We start from the raw sequence: 25,132 nt of genomic DNA on the forward strand, positions 1-25,132 counted from the left end.
TAAGGGAAAGTCGTGTGTTGAAGGGAACAAGGTAACTATTTGGAATAAGTAACTTGGTGCACACTACTTTGAAAGTGTGGGGCACACCTGAAGGTGGATTGACCACACAGGCTACAAAACTAGCTACAGGGATTATAAATTAATTACTGTACATTTTGTTCTTTGGTTACAGACTTTATACTTCAGTCGAGCTTTTCACTTTGGCAAAGGAGTTGGCTGCGAGTGTAAACCAAAGCGTTGTCTGTAAACAGTGTGAAAAGGTCAGCTGGTGCTCAACAACAGGTGCATGAACTAACTACAAATAACACTCTCACCTCCCTAACCTCTAGGCCATTCAGAACAAGATTAAGTCTTTTGGAAGGGACCTGAAATGTCAGACGGCATTGAGATGCTCAACGCCCATTCCGGAGACGACTCTGATTAAGCGGCATTGCAAGGAAGAATTACTGAATTGGCACAGAGTCTTGAAGAAATTGGAATCACAAAGTTGAGATGAACCTGCCAATGTCACTTACACAAACAATGTGATGAAAATTAGATTTGTGGGAAGTCCAAGAGCAGAATAACTGCCCACATAATAGACAATATATCAAATTCTCTTATTGTCCTTTGTTGGGTCCGAGGCCATTTCCTACAAGCTTACAATAACACAATTCATTATAAACAAAGGCTTATTTATCACTGCATTCTTTCTTCAATAAAGTGAGTTTGGCCTGCCACAGCACGTTCAATACAGAAACAAAGTGTGCCCTGATAATGATGCTAGCTGGCTGGAGGTTAAGGGCTGGTCTACCTGTAGATTTTCTTGTTCCAAGGTGGAAGCAGAATGTACCACAGCTCACCTACAAAGTTATCTCAGCTGGTGGTTAATTTGTCAGAAGAATCCGGCGCCTCAAACATCAACCACGATAACACAATTTGCTATTTTTAACAAAGGAAAAATTATGAATCACGCCGCAGATGAGAAAAATGTGACAAACATTTCAGGACACTCTGGAACTGCTTGGATGGTTGACTCACTTCTTTACCTACAAGAGCTTGCAATCCTCTCACACTGTACTCATCCAAGGATGCAGAGAAGTTAGCCATGGATGTGCCTCACCCTGGCTTCACCACAATCCCCAAATTTGGCATATGCAACCCTTCTCAAAATATCTCAAACACTTCCTGTAAATATCTAATCATTTAGGAATTCTCAAGCCTTTGCTACTCTGGAATCCCGCACTGCTTGAACCTTTACGTCCCTACTGCCCTCAGCTCCTTGACTTTCTTCTTGTAAAGCCACAGCATACCATTTGCTCTCTCTGGGTAGATAATCCTCCCCATCAACTTCTACTACCAACCATCTCATCTTCAAATGCTTCTGTGCCCTCCTTATGACTTCTCACACATCTTGAATTGTATGGTAATAGTACTGTTTTGAGTTCCTCACCCTCCAGTTCAGGCTCTAGCCAGGTCGCCGTTATTCCACCCTGCTCCATCCTTGCACACACACGCTCAAGCTAACCCCATGTCTCTCAACAGCTCATATAATCTTCAGTTCTTTTAAAAGCTCGGACTCCCACTCAAATGTTTACTGTTATGATAGCCACTTTAAGTTGCAATTATCTGCAGAGGTACCTCGACTTATGTCAGGGAATAAAACACTCCGTATACTGCTCAAAAGTAATTTGCATTTCCAGGGATTCTGAACTCTGTGTGACTAACACTTCAAATAAATGGTTGCCCAGCTGTAAGATTCCTCATATGAAAACCAAACTCCTGGTGGCGTCATGGGACAATCTGTAGCTCATACACAAATCTAATCAGCAACGTGTCGCTATCAAGCAACCACATTTCTTCTCAATGAAGAGATTAATGCACTACTGGATGTCTATATGAAATGCCGAATGATTAAACAGGTCTTAAGACATGTAACACAGATTTTTCCGATCTTGATTGCTATGGCTCCCGAACACAGACTAAGCCTGGTTTCCAGAATATCCCGTTCTGGTTGAAGCCTCATGTAGCTGTCTCCAGCAGAAAAATTCAATGTGGTCTCACTGGAATCTTTCACACTACAACATCATCACATTCATCAAGGCTAAGTTATGTGTCACAACAACAATAAAACAGGGAGTGACCCCACTGACCAAGAGACAGGGTACCACTGTGTGAGAAAGTGCCATCTTTCTTACATGGTATGCCCCCACTTTTTGCTGAATTGCTGAATGCACTTTGACTGAGTGTGCCCTGGACTCCTGCGAATCAGGTGCCCAGGGCCTATGTTCCTTCCCTAAAAACACAAAACCCAAATTGGCAAACCCTGGCCACTTGTCAGACCCTGGTAAATGGTACCCTAGGTACACAGGGCCTTGTGACCAGGGAAGGCTTCTAAGGGCTGCAGCACTCATTGTGCCACCCTTAGAGGCCCTGTACCCTTACACACACACTGCCCTTGCAGGCTGGGTGTCTGGGTGCGAGACAAAACAAAGAGTCGACATGGCACACATCCCTGTGTGACATGCCCATCACCTACACTGCCATGGCAGATATCAGCCACCCCTCTAGCTGGGTGCCCTATGCCAATGGTGTGGGCACAGGAGCAGGAGCCCTGTGCCCCTACAGTACCCAGGTCCATTCCTGGGCACTGTAAGTGCAGTGCTGCCATTTAAGAGTACATGGTGCTGAGAGCTCGTCAAACACGAACTCCACAGCACCATAATGGCAACACTGAAGACTGAGAAGTTTGGTATCATACTTCTCAGCATATTAAACCCACACTGATGCCAGTGTGGGATTTATTGTACCAAGCACCCCAGAGGGCATCTTAGAGATGCCCCCTAAAACCTAACCTACAATCCACGTCTGTTCTGAGGCTGCCTAGGCTACCACACAGCAGACATGTTGCTGGACCCCTAGGTAGGAGAGCCCCTGCTCTCCTGGTCCTGCAACAATGCACATCCTGGGTGAGGTGCTAAATCTCCTCCCCCAGGATGGGCAGGGGGGGAAGCTTCAAAGGCATGCCGCCTCTGTGAGCTTCCCCAGGCCACTGCAACCCCCCACTCTGGCAGGAAGCTTGGCCAGAAACCCCAAATAAGGACAGGGGATGTGCCAGCCTGCCAACCCCACCCCTCAGGTGGGGGAGGCAAGGTGAAGCACATCTCCAGGCTTTCGCCATCTTGAAGATGGGAAGCCCTGACCAATCAGGACTAGGCTACTGCCCCCCCTCCCACAGGAGAGAGGCAGGATAGGGGGTGTACCCACCCCAGGACAAGGACCCATTGGTCCCTGGCCTTCACCTACCTGTAACGCCCCTAAATCTAGTATTTAGGGGCACCCTGAACCTTCCTTCCCCAGATTCCAGATTCCAAAGAAGAGCTAGAAGAAAGATGACCTGCCCTGCAGCTGCTAAGAAGAGGAAGACACAAACTGCTTTTGCCCCAGCCCTACCGGCCTGTCAACCCTCGAACCTGCTCCTGCTCCTGCTCCAACCCGGCATCTCTTGTGGCCAGCAACCTCACAAACCCCGGAGGACCTGGCTACCTTTTGACTCTAAGCCCCTGGGACTCCCATGAGTAGAGGCTCTACTCAAAATCTACTTCTAATCCCTGGCAGCAGCCCGGAACCGTGAACCCAGCACACTCTGCACCAGCCAAGCCTGGCCTGTGCCGGAGTGAACAAAGACCACGAGGACGACCCCACGGCGACTGTGACCCGAGTCCGGCACCCAAGGACCTCCCTCGACACTCCTGAAGAAGCCTGCAGCCTCAGAACAAGGTGCCCCCCAACCACGATCAACACAGGGTAAGATTTCCAGACACCAAAAGGCACCCCTGCACCCGGCGCCCCGCGGCCCCAATCCCGGGGTACCTACCTATCCTCCAACTACCCAACTTACCTCTCGAAGTGGTGGTGGCACCTGAAGAATCCTCGTCCCCGAGCTTGCAGTCTTTTTCTAAACCGGAGATTTCCCATTGAAATCAATTGAGCGCCCGAAGGCTCAAAAGCACCATGCACCCAGCCGCCCAAGTGGCCCTGGCAGTGCAACCTCTACACCTATCTACTTCCCCACTTGCCCTGAGTAAGTGACCAGGAGCCCAGCTCCCACAGCTGCGTGGCCTGCTAGTCAGCAGCCACCAACCAAGACCGCCCCTATCCCTCATAGGATAACATTGGGCCTAACTCTTTCTGCACCCGGCCGCCCTAGTGCCGCTGAGGGTGAACCAACTGTACCTACCTGACCCTGGGAGACCTCTGAGTCTATGCCCAGAACCTTAACTCTGCCAGTCGAGTACTTACCTTTAAACCGATAACTCAATTTTCTCCACAGGGTAACATTGACTGGCTTTTCCTGAAATTTCTTCTAAGTGTGGACTTTTCAAAACTTAAAATATTCATCAAAAATCAGCCGAGTAACGAAAACGAAAATACTCACCTGCTCTTAGGTGAGCTCCCAGTGCTGGATCTTGGTGCCCAGCACTGACTCTGAAAAATACTTACAACTGTACTTACCAGTAACCCAATTTTCTCCCATAGGAAATCATTGACTGTTCTGTGAAATTTGTTCTGTGTCAATTTCTGCAATCTTTAAATATTCTTTAAAAATCGTATAATATCTAAAAACATAATTACTTACCTGTTTTGGATAAAGGTCCCAGTACGGAGCCTAGGCACCCAGTACTGGATTACAAAAGTAACGAGAACATACTATACCTGCAACTTGAATATTCTGCCATAGGGAATCATTGACTGTTTTCTATGAAATATTTTCTAAGTATCAACTTTTAAAATAGCAAAATATTGTCTAAAAATCCTCACACTAATTAAGTCAACTTTCATCACTTGATTCCAAGTACTGACCCAGGACTGAATCTAGGATCCAGTCCTGGAATTCCAAAAGTAATCCTCAAAGTAATCTGTGACAAATAACTTGAAACTTCCATTGAACTCAATGCATTATTGTGTTTAGAATTGTGTTGCCTATTGCAACCACTTGTAACTTTCTACAAAAGTCAATTGCATATTGCAAAAGTGTTTATATCAAGCATCTCATTCTGAGAAAGTATATTTTAATACCTATTGTTGGTTCTAAAATAAAACCAGCATATATTTTTTTATATAAACCATTGGCCTAGAGTTCAGTTATTGAGTGTGTGAGACCATTTGCTGGCTGAGTGTGTGCAACAAATGCTTTACACTGGCCTCTGATACTGCCTTACTGCTCGACCAAGCTACCACTTTAGAGAGAAAGGTTATATCTAACTTTAGCATCTGCCAAACCTCTGGGGACTGTGGAATCTGTACACCCTGTACCTATTTGGGAACAGTATATACAGAGCCACTTTCTCACACACTGGTAAATGTGAAAGAAGAAATTCTCTTGGACCTATGTATTTATAATTCAATATTCACACATACCCAACTATACATACTTGTGTTATCTAAACAAGGCCATCCAAGTAGGGACAAAGATTTAAACCCAAAAAGACAACCACATAGTACACAAAGATAAAAAAAACTACAATATATACTGCAGTCAAGGTTTATTAAAAAATAATATAAAAAATGTTTTACAAAGTTAATAATGACCAACAATGAATAAAATACACAAATGTATACTGAAAATAAAAATAAAAAAATCATTATGAGAGAAACAAACTTATATGTGAAACACTTAAATTCATCAAGTGGAGGTTATTGCTACCAACAGGAATCGAACACATAAGCACCATCAGTCTATTAATTCATGTTCGTTTTTAGACATGAGTCCAGCCAATGGAGAAGAGGGGAGAAGAGGGGCGGGTGCAAGCCCCTCTTCTCCAAAACATTAATTTTCCGACTTCCGGTTCTGCCTTCGGCAGACCAGACGGTCCTCGACCTAAAAAAACTACAATATATACTGCAATCAAGGTTTATTAAAAAATAATATAAAAATTGTTTTACAAAGTTAATAATGACTAACAATGAATAAAATACACAAATGTATACTGAAAAGAAAAATTAAAAAATCATTGAGAGAAACAAACTTGTATGTGAAACACTTAAATTCATCAAATGGAGGTTATTGCCAACAGGAATCGAATACATAAACACCATCAGTCTATTCATTCAAGTTTGTTTTTAGACATGAGGCTGTTCCTGGATATAACCCAATACAGAAGTAGGCGTCGACGCGTTTCAGTGGTGAAAGATTATTGCAGTACCACCTTCACCAGGACTTAAAGAATACTTGTCTCTCTCGCAACAAATGTTATTAATTATTTGTTACACCGCTAATCGTGTAGGAGGACGGGATGTTGATTACATCACAGATCCTGTCGCTAATGGTTTAAAAATTGCACGTGGTCAATCTAGATCCAACTGTTTCTACAACGTAGCAATAGTTTTCGGCCTTCATAATTCTGAGAAATGCATGCGAATTTGCTGATCAAATATCCACAAGTAGTTTAAAACGAGGTTACATTAGTAATCTCCGCTGAGTATATCCCGAAATAGGGCCACGGGTTTCACACCTTGAAATGCGGTGAACACAGAAAACCGCGTGTAGCTGGATCGTCTGCCTTTCGTCTCGTGTATGGAAATGAAGTGGACTTCATTTCCATACACGAGACGAAAGGCAGACGATCCAGCTACACGCGGTTATCTGTGTACAATAACCTCCACTTGATGAATTTAAGCGTTTCACATGTAAGTTTGTTTCTCTCATAATGATTTTTTAATTTTTCTTTTCAGTATACATTTGTGTATTTTATTCATTGTTATTCATTATTAACTTTGTAAAACAAAGTGGGCTTCATTTCTATACACGAGACGAAAGGAAGAGGATCCAGCTACACACGGTTATCTGTGTTCACCGCATTTCAAGGTGTGAAACCCGTGGCCCTATACTCAGCGGAGATTACTAATGTAACCTCGTTTTAAACTACCTGTGGATATTTGATCTGCAAATTCGCATGCATTTCTCAAAATTATGAAGGCCGAAAACTATTGATACGTTGTAGACAGTTGGATCTAGATTGACCACGTGCATTTTTTAAACCATTAGCGACAGGATCGGTGATGTAATCAGCATCCAGTCCTCCTGCCCGATTAGCAGTGTACCAAATAATTCTTAACATTTGTTGCGAGAGAGACAAGTATTCTTTAAGTCCTGATGAAGGTGGTACTGCAATAATCTTTCACCACTGAAATGCGTCGACGCCTACTTCTGTATTGGGTTATATCCAGGAACAGCCTCATGTCTAAAAACAAACATGAATGAATAGACTGATGGTGTTTATGTATTCGATTCCTGTTGGCAATAACCTCCATTTGATGAATTTAAGTGTTTCACATACAAGTTTGTTTCTCTCAATGATTTTTTAATTTTTCTTTTCAGTATACATTTGTGTATTTTATTCATTGTTAGTCATTATTAACTTTGTAAAACAATTTTTATATTATTTTTTAATAAACCTTGATTGCAGTATATATTGTAGTTTTTTTAGGTCGAGGACCGTCTGGTCTGCCGAAGGCAGAACCGGAAGTCGGAAAATTAATGTTTTGGAGAAGAGGGGCTTGCACCCGCCCCTCTTCTCCCCTCTTCTCCATTGGCTGGCCTCTTGAATGCTGGCCAGCCATTGGAGAAGAGGATCGTCTCTCCGAACAGGCCCCGTCCTTTTCGGATTCGGGGGCGTGTTTTTTGCTACTTTTCTCATTTTCTCCTCCAGCCAATGGCAAGAGGAGAGAAAAGAAAAACACGCCCCCGAATCCGAAAACGCCGCTGCCTTTCTCCGAGGCAATTCTGCTTCGCCTCGGAGAAAGGCGGTGGTGTCTTCCGGTGCCCTCGGCTTGTTTTACACTAGCTACCTGCGGCTAAGAGACTCCTCTGCTTTCAAGTGCACACAAGGGACGAGAAGATGGGAGGGGCGAATACTCACGTGAAGAGGTTACCGGCACTGAAGTCCGCGTACACAAATGAAAGCCTCCAGCATACAGAGGCCGGAGCCAGCGAGGGATGCGAATCTTGGGGCAAAACAAAAAAAAAAAACGGAAGGCCTTGGAAAGGTTGTAAATAAACGCCTCTCAAACACGGGCTGCCTCTTGGACGGCTGACAACGCGGACACGAGGCTCCGCTCGAGCCTGTGATGGCGACTGTTCATTTATCACATTACCTCAGTACACCGGGAGACCGCAGCAGAGGAATCCCCTGGAGACAATCCCCTGAAAGAGGGCCCCACGTTCGCCCTGCCCTGAACCTGCTTTTGTTCTGAATGCACTCCTTCGGTCACCCAAGCCCCTGCAGCCAGTGGGCATCTGTTCCCCCTCCACCCAGCACAATCTGCCAGGGCGGCCTGGCAGCCATCAATCACGCGGCAACGTGTGGACCACAAGACGCACTGGGACGCGATTTTCAAGTCAAATTCAGTAGTTAGCATAAATAGAGCAGTGCCCCGGTTTATGATTCCTTAGCTGCCCCTATAGAATCCGCCTGAACAAAAAGTGAAAAAAAAAAACGAAAGCTAGCGGCCGGGCAGAAGCGCGTCCTTATATGAGTCAGAACCAGTGTGACGTCGAGAGCAGATCCTGTCAGGCGGCCATTAGCAGGCCCCCGCCCGCACCCCCAGGGAGAGAAGCAACCAGGAACAAGATTATCAACTATTAGGATGCACACAGGGAGCAGGCATCGGATCTGACGAGCCTTACCATGTTTTAACAATGGGTTCATACACATTAAAATGGTAAAATTAAATCAAGTCACAACTATTCGACAGCTCCTTAACCAGGCGACTGTGCCTGCATTAAAGGCCTGCACACTGATAACTGATCAGCCATGGTACGTTGTACCTGTGTTTGGTAAAGCCAGCGCTTTAAAACATACAAGTGCAAGGGCCCAAGGTGTCTTAGGAGGCTTTCGAATGTCACGGCGTCTGTACCAAAACTGCTTAGTCTTGATTCTACCACAGGCTGCCCCCTAGTGATGGCGCTAGAACTGCCCTCCCGCATGAATAGGCCTGTTCATTAGAACAGCTGTTGGTCAGCAGCACCTATCAGCGGTGCAACACTCGCTAGTGCAGCAGGTGCAGTGGCGCCAGTGCCCGCGGGTGTGAATGTCCAGCTGCATCCCGTTCGTGACTGCCCTTTATGACCCACCAAGAGGCGAAAGGACATATTTAGTTACATTAAAGCCCACGGCATCCTTGCTGAGCCAGCGGCCGCCAATCCCAACAGTGCCCGAACGGATCCATTCCATGAAAGGTCCGCGTGCCTCAGTCCGGGCCGCTTCAGATGGAATACCTCAGTCACGACTTGAACCCAGTCTCACGGACTGGACCAGAGGCCTCTCGAGAGACCCGCCCGGACCGGGCTAACCCCGATAAGGAAAGAGGATGAGTTAACACCCCAAGAAAGGTGCTCTGATTCAACCGGCCTGCACGGAGAGCCGCTCGCCGTCTTCCCAGGCCGGACGAGTCACGGGATTGAATGTCCTCACGTTTCATCAGACTGACTGATGCATTTATTAATCCTGGAGACCTCACCGAGGTGCTGGGGGTTGAGGATGGGGAAACATGTGCAGGGCCCCTCTCACAAGGATTGAGTCATGTCACTTGGAATGAATCATGCCCAGGATTACGCGGGGGGCGGGGTGATTATGTAGTAGTGTTCAGTAAATGATGTGAAATATGAAGGGCAAATTGTTCAACAAGGCAAACGGCAAACTACAAGTCATGTTGTTTGATGTAATGCAAACATGTGGCGTATTATGTGATATTAATAGCTATTTACGATACATCTATACATTGGCAAGACGAGGCATATCCAAAATACACAGAAGTTTAATAAATAAAACTATGAACGTTCACCAGACCCTATTCAAAACTGCATTCACAAACAATTTATAATGTTAGCAGTAGTAGCAACCTCGAGTAATATCAGCATCGTTTGTTTGCACCACTTAGAATCCTCAGAAGTCTGGCGCGAAGCGTATGTAAGAAGTAATATCAAAAACCAATGCCTCACTGTGAGCACTGGACTGAGGAGCGTTTTGTGTGGGCGCTGCTGAATTAATCTAACGTTTGATTAAAGTGAACCTCAGTAAACTAAAATTGAAACATTGCGGTGGTTAGCAACCAATTGCATCCATTAACTCTCGATGCAGTCAAGTGTTTTAATTGTATTTCAGATTCAGTTTAATTACATTTGGCTACCTGCCCTTTCCGAGAAGTCAGTGTGCCCTTTAATGTATCTTTACATATAGCTCCACCGAGGGCTCGAGTCGGGGTACCACTATCACGCGGGTGGACGGCATTCCCCCACTTAATTTACCGGGAGCTCGATAACTGGAGCAAATGGAGCCACACATTCACTCTTTGGCCTCTCTGGGGTGAGATCGGAGCTCATTCAGAACGCTGCTCACACGCTGGCTTCTCTGATGCCATCGCATCTAACGGAGTGAGCGAGGGGAGGCAATGAAACGGATAGTGCAAGCCACCTTTCGTGACGTCACTTCCCTAATGTCATGAGCAATGCCAATAGCTCTAACTTTAACAATGCCGAGACCGTTGCATTGTAAATGCTTGTTATCTTTGTGTGCTATGTGGTTGTCTTTTTGGGTTTAAATCTTTGTCCCTACTTGGATGTCCTTGTTTATATAACACAAGTATGTATGGTTGGGTATGTGTGAATATTGAATTATAAATACATAGGTCCAAGAGAATTTCTTCTTTCACATTTAAGTTGTGTCAGACAACTACAAGTCGGCAGTCAAACACTGTATTGAGATCACTGATCCAATAGAGGGCTCAGATCTCAAACTCATGATTCCAACAGAAACCCCACTCCAGAAAGAATTCCCATCTCTCATGGTTTTCCTTATTCTGCTTGACTACTCCAGTTTATGTCTTGAGAAAACTGGAGATGGGATCACCGTGATCTACACAAATTCTATTCACTGTCAGGCTGTGGCTTCTGCCACTCTCCCTGCATTAAGACATCTCAATGTTGAATTAAAGTCTCACATTTAAACTTACTTGAATTTCTAATCATAGGCCAGGTGATAATTGCCTGTTTGTCTAACATAACCATTCAAGTTAACTCCGCCAACAATAATCACATCTTCGTCGGCAAGGAATATGCTACTTACCAGTATGCATCTGTTCTTGGCATGTAGAGCTGCAGATCTACACACTATGCATAGATCGCCATCTGGTGTTGGGCCCGGATGTTTGCACTTGTGTTTGTCCTGCAAAGTCTTTGGAAGTCACGAAATAGGTGACTCATCCCTAGGATGCTAGTGCCCATGGGCTCCATCCTCAGATTGTTTTTCGCCAGCAGGGAAATGATGAAGCTTAGTAAGAAACAGTAAATATGCCCATGTATGGTGTATCTAAATAAGATCTTACTGGAACAGATCAAGGTAGCCAGGGAGGTGGATGGGCGTGTGTAGATCGGCAGCTCTACATGCCAAGAACAGATGCATACTGGTAAGTAGCATATTCCGTTCGAGGCATATGAGCTGCAGATTACACACTATGCATAGATTGTATAGCAGTACCCCTCCTTAGCGGCGACCACCAGTATCTGTTGCAGTAGTTCGAAATAGTGTTTCGAGTACAGCCTGGCCCACAGTAGCTTGTTTTGTTTGCACATCTACACAATAGTGTGTTGTGAATGTGTGCGGTGTAGACCATGTAGCTGCTCTGCAGATGTCATCTAAGGGAATGTTCCCTAAAAATGCCATGGAAGCCCCTATTTTCATGTAGAGTGGGCTTTAGGAGGAACAGTTAAAGTACGTTTTGCTTTGTGGTAGCAAATTTGTATACATTTAACAATCCATCTATCTATCCCCAATTTTGATATGGGGTTGCCTTTGTGAGTTGGTGAGAAAGACACGGAAAGTTGTTTTGTCTGACGAAAGGGTTGTGTTCTCTCGATGTAATATAGCAATGCTCTTTTAACATCTAAAGTATGAAGAGCTCTTTCTGCGACTGTGTGGTTGCGAGAAAAATACGGGCAACTCTACAGACTGATTAAGATGGAAGGGAGAAATGACTTTAGGAAGGAATTTAGGATTTGTTCGGAGAACAACCTTATTATGATGGATTTGCAGAAAAGGTTCCTGAATAGTTAGTGCTTGTAGCTCACTAACTCGCCGTAGAGAGGTAATGGCCACCAGGAAAGCAACTTTCCATGTGAGGAATTGAAGCTCACATTTATGTAAAGGTTCAAAGGGAGGACCCATCAGATGTGTGAGAACGATGTTCAAATTCCACACAGGTGAAGGTGGTACTCTGGGAGGAATTATTCTTTTGAGGCCTTCCATAAAGGCTTTTATAGCAGGTACTCTGAAAAGTGAAAGAGGCCATCTATTTTGTAGATATGCTGCTATGGCAGAAAGATGTAGCCTGACAGATGTATAAGTTAAGTTGCATCTTTGGAGGTGTAGCAAGTAACCTATGATGTGTTGGATAGATGTTATTGTTATGGCAATATATCACAAAATGTTTCCACTTGGCTGCATAGCAGGTTCTAGTGGTGGGACGTCTAGCTTCTTTAATGACGTTCATACAGTCAGGAGGAAGGTTAAGGTAACCAAATTCTAAGACCTCAGGAGCCAGATCGCAAGGTTGAGCTGAGCTGGGTCCGGGTGTCTGATCTCTCCACGGTTCTGGGTTAAGAGGCGTGCTGAGAGGTAACTTTTGGTGCGGAACTACTGACAGTTCCGGCAATGTGGTGTACCACGGTTGTATGGCCCAAGTTGGAGCAACTAGAATGAGAGTTCGTGAATGTTGCTGTAGTTTGTGCACCACCAGTGGAATGCGTGGGAGAGGTGGAAAAGCGTACGCAAATCTGTCTGACCAGTTCATCCATATTACATTGCCTTTGGACAATGGGTGTGGATATCTGGCGGCAAAGCTTGGGCATTTGGCGTTGTCGTGGGTGGCGAAGAGGTCTATCAGTGGTTGCCCCCACATTTGAAAGAATGGCTGAAGTACTTGCGAATGAAGTTCCCACTCGTGGATCTGTTGTGTTAACGACTTAACAGATCGGCGATGGTATTTTGGACTCCCGGGACATGTTGGGCAAGGAGAAATATATTCTGTGGTATAGCCCATCTCCATATGCTCTGTGCTAGCTGAGAGCTGCAGAGAGCGTGTCCCGCCTTGCTTCTGTATGTAATACATGGCTGTCATGTTGTCTGTGCGGACCAAGACAGCTTTGCCTGATATTTGCTTTTGGAATGCTTTTAAGGCTAAGAATATGGCTAGTAACTCCAGGTGGTTGATGTGGAGTAACTTTTGTTGAGGTGTCTATCTGCCCTGCATGGTGTGATGTGATAGGTGAGCTCCCCATCCGGAGAGTCGATGTGTCCGCTGTCATGACAATTTGCGGAACTGGCTCTAGGAGCGGTCACCCTTTGGAAAGGTTCTTAGTGTTCCACTACTGCAGAGAGCGATGAGTGCGACTGTCTACCAACACCAGATCTGTTAGCTGACCTTGAGCCTGGTTCCATTGGCGTGCTAAGCACTCTTGTAGCGGACGCATCTGGAGTCTTGCATGAGGCACAATAAATATGCAAGAGGCCATCATCACTATGAGTTGCATGAACACTCGAGCTGGAAGGGAGTGTTGAGGTTGAAATTTGGAGAGGAGAGCCTGCATGCTTGCTATCCTGGCTGGAGTGGGATAGGCTAGCGCTTTTGAGGTGTCTATGGTGGCACCGAGGTATTGTTTGTGGGACGGTTGCAGATGAAACTTGGTATGGTTTACTGTGAACCCCAGGTCGTGGAGTAGATGGATAGTCGTGTGAGTGTGGTGTACACACTGGTTGTATGAGCTGGCTTTTATGAGCCAGTCATCGAGATATGGGAAGACGTGAATTTGCGGTCTTAAGTGGGCTGCTACTACCGCTAGGCACTTGGTGAATACCCTTGGTGCTGTTGTGACTCCGAACGGGAGTACTTTGAATTGATAGTGCTGCCCGTCCACTACACACCTGAGATACTTCCTGTGAGCTGCGTGAATGGGAATATGGAAGTAGGCGTCCTTGAGATCTATGGTAGCAAGGAAGTCGCCTTGTGAAAGAAGAGGAAGGATCTGCTGAAGTGTGACCATGTGGAAATGGTCTGAGTGTATGTATAGGGTTAGGGTCTGAGGTCTAAAATAGGTCTCAGAGAGCCGTCCTTTTTTGGTATGAGAAAATACAGGGGGTAGACTCCCGTGTTTTGTTGGCGCAGGGGAACCAGTTCTATTGCATTTTTTTGTAGAAGGGAGATTACCTCCTGCTTCAGCAGAGATAGATGTTCTTGTGACATTGGACGCTGTTAGGGTGGTATGTTTGGGGGGGGGGGGTAGAGGGGAGTTCGAGACAGTAACCGGATTGAACTATCTGTCGCACCCACCTGTCTGTGGTGATGTTGTTCCAGACAGGAAGGAACTGTTGTAGTCTTCCCCCGACAGGAGTGGAATGGTCCGGGAGAAGCAGAGGGAAGTCATTGGGTAGGGGTGGAGGCAGAGCGGGTTAGTCTTGCCTCTGCCCTTTTTATTGTTGCCTCTGTACCCTCCTCTCCGGTAACCTCTGGTGAAGGTTGACTGGGTGGAAGCCTTGTAAGAGGTGGAAGGGTTGTCTGATGAGTATCCTCTGGATCTGCCTCTGTAGGAGGAGCGACGAAAAGAACGTCTGGGAGCTTGCGATTGCAAGGCTCCCATTGACCTGGCTGTGTCCATGTCCTTTTTCATTTTCTCCAGGGAGGAGTCTACATCAGGGCCAAAGAGGTGCTGCTGGTCGAATGGCTGGTTCGGGATCGAACTTTGTACCTCAGGCTCAAAGCCTGAAATGCATAGCCAAGCGTGCCTACGAAAAAGCACACTGGTATTTACAGCTCTGGAGGCGGTATCTGCCACATCAAGAGCGCAACGAATGGAGGTATTGGTGATTAGTTTACCCTCCTGTATGAGGTCGTTGGATTTGTTTTTATATTTTATATTTGTAGGGACTCTAACTCGTCATAATGTGCCCTATCATATCTGGCAGTGTTGGCGATGTGCCATAGGTTAGCCGCTTGTGAGGCTGTCCTCTTGCCGGAGGCATCCAAGAGTTTAGACTCTTTATCGGGTGGGGCTGCGTCACCTGATGTTTGAGAGTTAGCTCTCTTCCTGACATTGGATACCACCATGGAGTCTAATGGAACAGGGCCCTTAATGTAAGCTGGGTCTGTAGGGGCAGCTTTGCATTTCTTTTCTATGCGAGGGTTGATGACCCGAGCCCTAACAGGATCTTTGAATATATCAGGAGCATGCGTAATAACCCCTTTTAGAATGGGTAAAGTAGATGTTGACCTTTGTGTGGTGTCAAAAGTGTCCAACAATCCTCCTCGACGGGTCTGTGTGTAGGTCGACCCCGTGGTACTGGGCAGCTTGTTGTACGAGCCGATTAAAGCCCATGGTGTCCTCTGGTGGTGAAGGACTCGAGGGGTAGATGTCTTGCGGGAGATTTGGGACATCTGGTGTATTATAGTCATCCCAGGGGTCAGGGGAACCAGGTGGGCTGGGATCCCCTAGTGGCACATTGTCCGCTCACCCCCCCCCCCCCCCCCCCCCCCCCGTGTCAGAGGGGTCATCTTCATCTACCGGTGTAGGAGAGTGAGGTGGTGGAGGGGGAGGAAGGGGGTGGAGGAGGTGAAGGGACTCTTAAGAGGGGACGTGGCAATGTCCCTCTTTTTAGGTGGTAGAGCAGGTATAGGCTTGTCCAGTGGTCTTTCCCTGGAGCTTAGTTTTAGGGTCTTTAACCAGAGTCTTTTGTGCAGGATCTGGTCGAAAAAGCTCTTCTGATGAATCTTGGTTTTTTGTCGCCGAGTGTTTCGGTTCCGAGGACTTTTTAGGCATCGACTCCGGAGTGTCCTTGGGTTTGGACCAGTGTTTTACAGTCTCTGAATGTTTTTTGGGTCCCGATGATTTTTTCGGCTCCGAAGAGTGCGTGTCTGAACTCTTGGGGAGTGGCTTCTTGGTCATCTTGGTCGGCTCCGAGAGCAGCGGTTGACACGAAGGAGGAGGGCGGTTTCTTTTTCGGTGCCGAAGATTGAGTTTCGGCACCGGATGTAGGCTGGCTCGAGCCAGAGTCGCCTGAAGGCTTGGTGGGCTTCTTTGCCGGGCCCGAGGGCAGGGCGTGGGAAGCGGTGTGTCGGTGTGCACCTGGGGCCGAAGGTGTGACCGAAGCCTTTTTTGTATGGAGGGGGTAAGGGGTCGACGTCTTTACTTACGACCCTCTGCGCCGGAGTGATTTCTTCGATGTCTGAGTCATCGGCTTCGGAAGCGCTGACAAGGCCGCCTTCAATACTCTCCGGCACATCGACGCCCTCTTGGAAGATGTCGTCCAGGATTGCTGTCGACGAGCAAGCCATGGTCCTCCGAGCTCACCGATCCCGAATGGTCTTCTTGGAGTGGAAAGAGGCACAAGCTGGACAGTCTCTGGCCTCGTGCTCCAGTGACAAGCAGAGGTTACACACCTCATGCAGATCGGTGTGGGGAAACTTCGACCCACATCGAGGACACTTTTTGAATGGTGTCCTTTCCATGAGCCAGATGCTAAGGCTCAGGTAGGCCCGAAGGCCTTCGTCGACAACCGGAATCGAGGACTTCGACATGGAGAGATACGCGACGAGTAGAGTTCGCGAGCGAGACAATACCGTAGAAAGGGTGAAGGATTGCGCGTCGAAATGGAATCGGTAACGGTTCCGAACTGGAGCGCGAGAAACACATCCGAGCACGATGGTGGAAAAAAACAATCTGAGGATGGAGCCGATGCCCATGCGCACTAGCATCCTAGGGTGGAGTCACCTATCTTGTGACTTTCAAAGACTTTCCAGAACAAATACAAGTGCAAACATCCGGTCCCAACACCAGATAGCGATCTATGCATAGTATGTAATCTGCAGCTCATATGCCTCGAACATACAATTAGTTTGAATGATGGGACAAGATTCCTCTATGGTTAAAGCTGAGCACCATCAGGATGGAAGATGATCTTACGAAGCACACATCTTTGAAGCTCAATCCCTATAAATTCAGACTCTTAAATTGTTAAATCTCTGACTAACTTCTTGCCTTCTTAATACAACAGGTCCAGACCAGAAATGGTAAGAATGTAGTTTTTTTTCTGATAACTTCAAAAGAGCTAAATTTTTCTTCCATGTTTCTCCAGGTTCTTCTGACCCTATTAAGGCCAGAAAATCCCCAAACAATTGGTCTTTTTCAAAGAAATACTGCATACTGATCTTGCTTACGTTATTTCTAATATTCTACAAACCTTCTAACCACATAGCTGTACAGTTACCATCAAAATCGGCAAATGTCATGCGTTCTAACCTTATCCTTCACTGGTCAAACACAACTAACCTCACTCTAACTCAGTTTTCGGATGGCTAAAAATAAGCCAGGTAGATAGCTGCCAAGGTTTCAGATTGCTTATGGGTGACATTGTCATAATTTCAGTGTAATTATGAGTGACATTCAATGACTGAGTGACACTTTCTCGCGAACAGTATAATGTCACCCACACTTAATAATGGCATGGCACAGTCCACAGAATAGGTGGGACACCTGTTGCCAGTTGAGGCGGCAGAGAAACAGTAAATTAAACAGATACCCAATCTTAGCCAGCCTGTGCCTCCCTGGCTGGCAACCAATCAAATCAAATTAATGGCATAATCAAATCATGATCAATTGAGTTTGTCCAGGCTCTCTGCCACGAGGGACCCGAGGCAGACTACAGGATATGAGAGGGTCCCCAGCGGGGATCTTCGCCCTGTAAAATTCTCAAATAGGCCCTTCTTTTACAGGAGTTTAGACTAGACCAGGTTTAGGCATGTATTTAGACGCTTCGTTTTACGGCTGGACAGCCACATCTGTTTGATATTAAGATTGAGCAGGGGGTGCTTTCTACATTAATTAGGGGTGTGCGTGATTTTGTGTTTCGGTCTTCAAATCTCTGAAGTTAGTTTGACTTGTATGAGTTTCTGTGATAGCTGGATAGTTCCACATTATAATATATTGAGACTCCCGCTGTACACTAGTGCCATCTTGTGGCTTTTGAAAAACAAGCTCAGCTTTTATGCGCCCATCCCAAATAAACGAGAAACTGGAACTACACTGTTTTATCGAACTTCGGGACACTGTTCTTTTGCGTGACAATCTCTGCAATTGTGGTAATGTGGGAAAATTATCCGAAATGCGTTATTCAATGTGAGCTGCGTGGCACTTGGCAGGGCTGCATGCATATCCTCTCAAAGAATCCCTATGCAGGTCCAAGAAACCATAATTTTTTACTTTTTATTTATTTTACAGAGTTTTATATTCCGCTAACTTGACCCGAAGGTATCGGGTATCAGAGCGCTTTACATAGCACCAGTTGCATTACAGGAGGACACATTCATTTTTGTTAGGCACGAGGAGATTAGGTGATTTGCCCAGAATCACAGGATATTCAGCACCATTGCCGAGACTCGAACCCGGTTCCCCAGATTTGAGGCCGACCGCCCTAGCCGTTAGGCCAACTCCTCTCCCCAACATTGTCCTCCTTTTTGTCAAATTGTTGGAAAGCTGTTTGAACAACCGACTGAAACAGTTCCTAAAAGGGAACTATCTCCTTGGCAATTTCCCTTCAGGCTTCAGAATTGGTTGAAGTACTGAAACTGCTATCCAGATAAATGTAAATGCTTTATACATTCCCGCAAATGGAGACTCCTGTTTGTTGATATTTCTAGAATGGTCTGTGCTCATCAATATTGTTGACCAGAAGATTTTTACAAGAACTTAAAATGAATGCATTGATTTTCAAAGACCTGGTTTTGTTTAAATTGTAACCAATTAATCAAAAGACATGACTCATCCTACATGGCTGCCCTTCTTCAAACTTCTACAGGGTTTAGTTTTAGTCCCTTCACTCCTAAACCTTAATCTCTTATCCTTAAAGACAGTAGCAGAGTTGAGCATCTTCCGTCATCAATACGCTGATGATACCCTTCTTTACCATAACCTTTATCTCCTGCTAATATTTCCATAGCAGCTTCAACAACTGACAATACACTATCCTGGATGACTACTCAAAATCTCAATTTCAATACTTCTAAAAGTGAGTTTTTACTTCTCTTCTCAAGCCAATGCCACTAATAGTGCTGCATCCTTTTTTTTTCTCATGAGTAGCAGCTCCATCTTCACAAACGTATACGCTCTTGCCAACAGGGCTAAATGACCAATGGAGACTTATTGGGGGATAAAACCTTTCCTCCCAGGATCTTGACCTCCATGATTTTGGTGGTCACTTTGATCATATCACTCCGGTATTCAGCTCCAAGTTGGCTCCCTGTAGATGGGAGACCCACCTTTAAGCTTGCGGGTCTAGTGCACAAATGTCTACTTGCTAATCAATCACACTACTTTCCCAATAAACTGAAGACCTTGTCGGCCAGGGAGTGGGTGTAAATAGGGCTGTTCAAAGTCTAATTTGTAGCTCAAGACACTCTTCTCCTTGAAACCCCCATCTCCAACAAGAAAAGCACCATGAAACACTTGTTCTGATAGCAGTCACAACTCTGGGACTCCATTCCACTTAATATCTTTACCTCTGCTTCAATTGCCACTTAAAAAAAGAACTAAAACTATTATTACTGTCCATTCTCTTAATAAGTACTTGACCCAACCCCCTCTTCCCCTCACCTATAAAATGTTACTGGCGCTTTTGCAGTGATACAGATGCTATTACTTTTGGAAGATAATTCCATGTATTGTGGCTTGTTCTGACCTCGGATCGAACAGAATTCTTATACCTCTATACACACGGATGTCCTAATGTCCTGATATTTGAACATTTCTAAAATGTGACTATCTATTTTGGTACACTACTATCTTTCACAGACCTCTGTTTTTGAGACAGCAGCCTTGGTCACTGCCACTATTATCATTTGGTTTGTTGCTCTGCATTCGTTCATTCACTCCTAAGTGCTCTGAGACTCTAGGACCTTTGAATGTGCTATATGAAAGAAGCATAAATAAATAAAAAAAATACAAGACCAGAAAGAATGCTTCGCACCAGCAGATGACTTGATATCCATGACCAGTTTTGGAATAAACCGGTCAAGTTGTTAAAACTTCTCGAAAGGAAAGAACAGCAGAGATTCACAAAGCCAGAATTCCTTAATTGAACTGTCCGATTGTTTAGGAGAAGAGGCACATTTTGGCTTCAGCAGCCACCTTGGACACAACCTGGGTTTTGGAGGCTTACTTTCTGCAAACAGAGGGTACAATGAAAGTAGATCATATCATTACAAATGCAGAGTGATACTAAGTGTTATTTGGGATGCCATGCGTGAAGTCACAACTAATGCACGCTGGATGAGAGGTATATTTTGACTTAGATAATGGTACACTGAGAATCTTGGGCGTTTTGAGAATTTACACTAACCATAATCTCTTTACAACACACGTTTTAAGGGAAGAGTTAACAACCACTTACCTTGTGCAGGTCAGGGTCATAGAAAAAGTTGGACCAGTTTGGATCGGTTTGCATGAAACGAAACTCAAACAGTTCCCTTAGACACAGGACCAAGATGTTGTGGCATATCTACAATGAGGAGACACGAAACAATTGTAAGTACAAGTTGCAACTTTGACAGTGTAGATTAAAAACGTATTGTACAGTGCTGTGTCAGTTAATTCTGTGTTCTACTAGTTTTGAGCATACTCAACATTTGTGGCTACAAAGGGGTACTTCGTTATTGCACAGTCCACCACATCTGCAGAAAAGCAGACATTTATATCCCCCCTTCATAGTGTTCGTAACCCCTCTGTCCCTTCTCAGTCTATACTAATGTCCCGGTGTCTACCGGTTTCCAGTTATAGCGTAGGCGCGACCTAACTTGATGTAAAGTTTACCCTTGACCTAATGTTGGTAAAATTCAGTCCTAGTACACTTGTACACCCTCTCCTAGCGTATGCACCTACTCTCACTCATGCCCAGTTTTCATTCACTATGTCAATGTGATACTGGTATTATTGTTTACCTTTTCTATGCAAATGTGTTCTACTGCCTCCCTGACTCTCCCTGTTCCAGTGTCTGAGCTAGGCCCTTTGTAGTGCTTCTCTCTATCCCTAGTGTACAACTCATTATGTTCAAGTGTTTATGTCTGTGCCTTAATTATTTTGATCTCTGGTTGAATTCAGTATTGTGATGCAAACCCAGTGTCCTAGTGTTGACACAGTACCACCACCCCAGTGTGCAATCACCACAGCTTGTTAATCTTCACCAACTGATATTGATTCATAAGAGCGCTTGACAAACTGTTCATGTCAAGTGCACTAATTTTGAATTGAGCTTGACGTGAATAGTTTGTCAAGCATACTGAAAAAGAAAGACCTTCTGGAGCTTGGTGCACGCACCGGAAGGATTTTCTGTTAAAAGAAAATATTGGGATGCAAGACCTCCTCAACGATATATTTTCCCCCAATCAGTGACACATGCAGCTTGTGGACGTAACACTGATTGGAAGCAAAACCAATCTGGATCTAATGGGGTAGACTGGTTTTACTTTCATTGGTGCTCGGGCACAACTTCACCAGATTCAAGCAGGAGAGATAAAGCTGGAAAGAGGACAATGTTATTCCCCAACAGGGCAGAAAGCCCACTAAGGATCTATTTAAAAAAAAAAAAAAACAACAATTCAGAGTGGTCTACCCAGTCCATACCCCCACTCTATAACCACCACAGCAGTCTTTCTGTTTCCCGCCCACAGATGGGGGTGGGCAGATTGGGGAGTGTTTATTCCCAATCTGCCACCCAAGGAGCAAAGGGTTCCAAACATCAAAAAATGGGTGTGTGCAGAATTTCCATCGCCGACGCCCAGTAAATTTTTTGGGGTCAAAGACATCAGGTTTTCATGTTTATTTTGTCCACTAAACAATGGTCCAACTGACTTAAGTCCCTACGGTCTGACTCCATCTTAGGTAGGCCCCGACTCCATCATAGCTCCCGGAGGCCGCCATCTTCCTCAGCTTAGACAATGGATACCACCATATTCTTCGATTTATTCAGAATCATGGTCATGCCCGCCTGACTTTTAACACAGTTGTCGCCAGACCTCATCTTTCTAGGAACTGTGATATCGCAGAGTTCTTCGACAAATGACACAGATACAGCTTGGATCCCACTGGGCATTGCAAGACCGGCCCTACGAAGAGCTGCCCAATGAAGCATGACACCCATTTGGGTGTGTAAAGGCTCTTGCTTCTGAGAAATTGGATCCCCCGATCTGCTTGTTCAGGCATTTCCAGACCTACTACTTTATCGGTTTCTTTTCTTGGTAACTTGAACAAACGGGATATTCAGTTGTATTTAAGTAAGAACACATACAGACATAACCAAAATAATGTAGTCTGAATTGACGTCCTTTTGCCTTAAATGTCCATAAGGAGAGGACAAACGCAAACCTTGATGCACATAATCTATATCCGACATACCTAAACTAATGTCAGAAACAGGTTGTTCTCAGGAAGCATGGTAATATTTGACCCTGGGATTATTCTTTGAGGGGCAGGAGCATAGGAGGATGCGGACATATCGGACATGATGTGACCTTGCAAGCTCGGGTAAGTGTTTGCAGTAATCCTGTAACGTGCCCTGTAGGTCTAGTAATAGAGCGACATGAAGCTGATGCATGCTCTGAATTTGGAGGCGGAGTCAAGTGGTGAAATTGCTCCACATATTGCCTCTGCATATATTGCTAACTGTTGTAGACATGCTCATATTATTCCCCTCAATTCTGGACATTAAGTTATTCTGGATTATGGGTCTTTTATTCTTGTTGATGACTACAGTGCTTTCGCCGTCACTTTTATTGTCATCAAGATCGTAGTCGACGAGGCGGACATAGGCTACTAGGATGACGTTGACAATGTTTGTCATCAATGAGGATTCTGTCGTAGAGGAGGCCATTGAAGACGGGGCCGTAATAGTCTACATTGTTGTGGTTGTCGACGCGGTCATCGTAATTGTGGTTGACGATAATTTTAACTGTGGTTTTGCCATAGACGCCTCATTGCCAGGTTATGAGGATTTCCCGGATGTAGTGTCAGGGCTGAAGATGGAGTTGTAGGGTTTGCCTCTGAGGAAGTTTTCCCTCCCACCATCCCATATTCTCTCTCTGTGAGAAGTGCCTTATCAAGACTCATGGTACTCATGGTAAGTCTTTTTTATGGCTTTTCTGCATGCCTTCTGGAGAACCTTGGTGCGACCTCTCCCTTTGACGAGGTGAAGGAATACTCCCTGTCCTCATCAGAAGAGGCAGTTTTAAGTTTGTTTTTTCAGTAATAGCCTGATATTTCTGAATATGAGTTTTTGAGGAAAAGGTTAGACAAATTTTGTAGTCCATTACCTTGTTTTCTGCTACTCTGGCATTAGTGCCAGGAACAGAGAAATGAAACACCAAATATAGTAATGGATGATCCAAAAAGAAGAAATAGCTGAAGAAACTGAGCAGAGCTCAGGAAGACTCCCTTCACATGACGTGCGTTAGAAAATCTGAGTGACTCCGCATCTATTAGGAGTGTTCAAGAGGGTGCCATCGCCTGATTGGTTGTAGTTCATGTTTGGTCCTTTCTTAAAAACATAGGTAGGCTGTTAAACTTTTTCTTGCTATTGTAGACTAGGATAGTGATACATACTGCTTTATTATGGTACTGTGGGACTACCAATTCTACGACGGGGAATGATCCAAGCATGTGAATCTATAAAAGATCCAATACTGGAGAAGATTTAGGATATAAAGACTGTAATATGACAACTTTCAGGAGATGTCCTTCGCCCAGATTATTGCCCCAGATTTTGCCTCACCAGCAGTCAGCACATTTCACAGATGAGGAATCTCTCCTGAAGAATGAAGCTGATAAAATCAAGTTCTGTAAGAAGACCGACTGACCGCTACTGGTTGCCCTTCACAGGGAACACTGTCTTCATGGCTCCGCTGATGAAGACAGCCTTTGTGTCAACAAGGTATGCAGTGTGTCTCTTTTCCCTAAGAAAACTCTGGACTGCAAGATGCTCTGCCTTTCATGCTCTCATAGTATAGCGCATAGAAGTAGACATCAGGGTGTTAGGTTCTAGATGGCATGTTAAGGACATTCTAACAAAGCTAGAAGTTTTCATTTTATTCTTGCGGTTTAGAACATGCCTTGTTGCTGTTTTCAGAATATTCTCTGCAGTTGTTTTAGAGGTACTGAGAAAGGAGTAGTTTCTTACCTGTAACTCCAGTTCTGTAGTAGGGGTATCTCTGTTATAGTCATAATCTATGAATAGTCCCGCCCATGTGCGGGGACCCCGGAGCAATCAAAATATCTCTTAAGCTGTCCTGCATTTGCAAACCTGCAAAGACACTTAAGAGACAGACAAAATAATACAGCCTAAGAACAACATGGCTGCACTGGCCAGCACTTCCTCTGAAGTGAACACAAAAGCCAAAATAAAGTTTAAATGACATGTTCCTTTATTGTATCACACTCCCTTCACCAAAATCCCTTTAAACAATAGAGAGGAAGGGGTGAACGGACAAGCCCTATAGGCTGTCATTATGTGTCTGCTAAAGGGATACCGTGCCTTTAAGAAACTCTCCAGAGACCCCCGGTATCCCAGGATTCACAGCCAAAGCAAGTTACTTTCAGTTCTTTTTGAAGGTGTACAACAACATGCCTGATACTGTCAGTTTACTCCACCGGGGAGGAGGGAGGGTCGCTTATGACTATAACAGAGATGCCCCTACTACAGAACTGGAGTTACAGGTAAGAAACTACTCCTTCTGTAGTAGGGGATCTCTGTGTATAGTCATAATCTATGAATAGAATGGCAAGCCCATCCCAACCAACAAACAGCGGTGGAGTAAGACCAAACACCAACAAATCACTGTGCAAACAAATTCCTCAGCGAAGCCTGTCCAACCTGCGCATCTGCCCTAGCATCAGAGTCCAGGCAGTAATGCTTTGTAAACGTATGGACCGACTTCCAGGTGGCAGCCTTACAAATGTCAGCAATAGGAACATTCCTAAGCAAAGCTGTAGTAGCTGCTTTGCCCCTAGTCGAATGCGCTGTAGGCTTACCCCCTAACGTCTTATCAGCTTTCTGATAACAAA

The 25,132-nt window shown here is 45.1% G+C and overlaps 1 protein-coding gene across 3 annotated transcripts in view; it reads right to left on the reverse strand.

The window, feature by feature from the left end:
- Positions 1-25,132, reverse strand: part of COQ8A (coenzyme Q8A) — a 330,849-nt gene that overhangs the window by 35,223 nt on the left and 270,494 nt on the right. For all 3 annotated transcript variants that reach the window (XM_085613033.1, XM_085613034.1, XM_085613035.1), the window contains one exon: positions 20,472-20,579. In XM_085613033.1, coding sequence (XP_085469159.1) covers positions 20,472-20,579 — 108 coding nt within the window. The remainder of the gene's footprint in view (positions 1-20,471; positions 20,580-25,132) is intronic.

This window comes from Triturus cristatus, chromosome 6 (assembly GCF_964204655.1).
Source record: "Triturus cristatus chromosome 6, aTriCri1.1, whole genome shotgun sequence".
NCBI classification, from domain to species: Eukaryota; Metazoa; Chordata; class Amphibia; order Caudata; family Salamandridae; genus Triturus; species Triturus cristatus.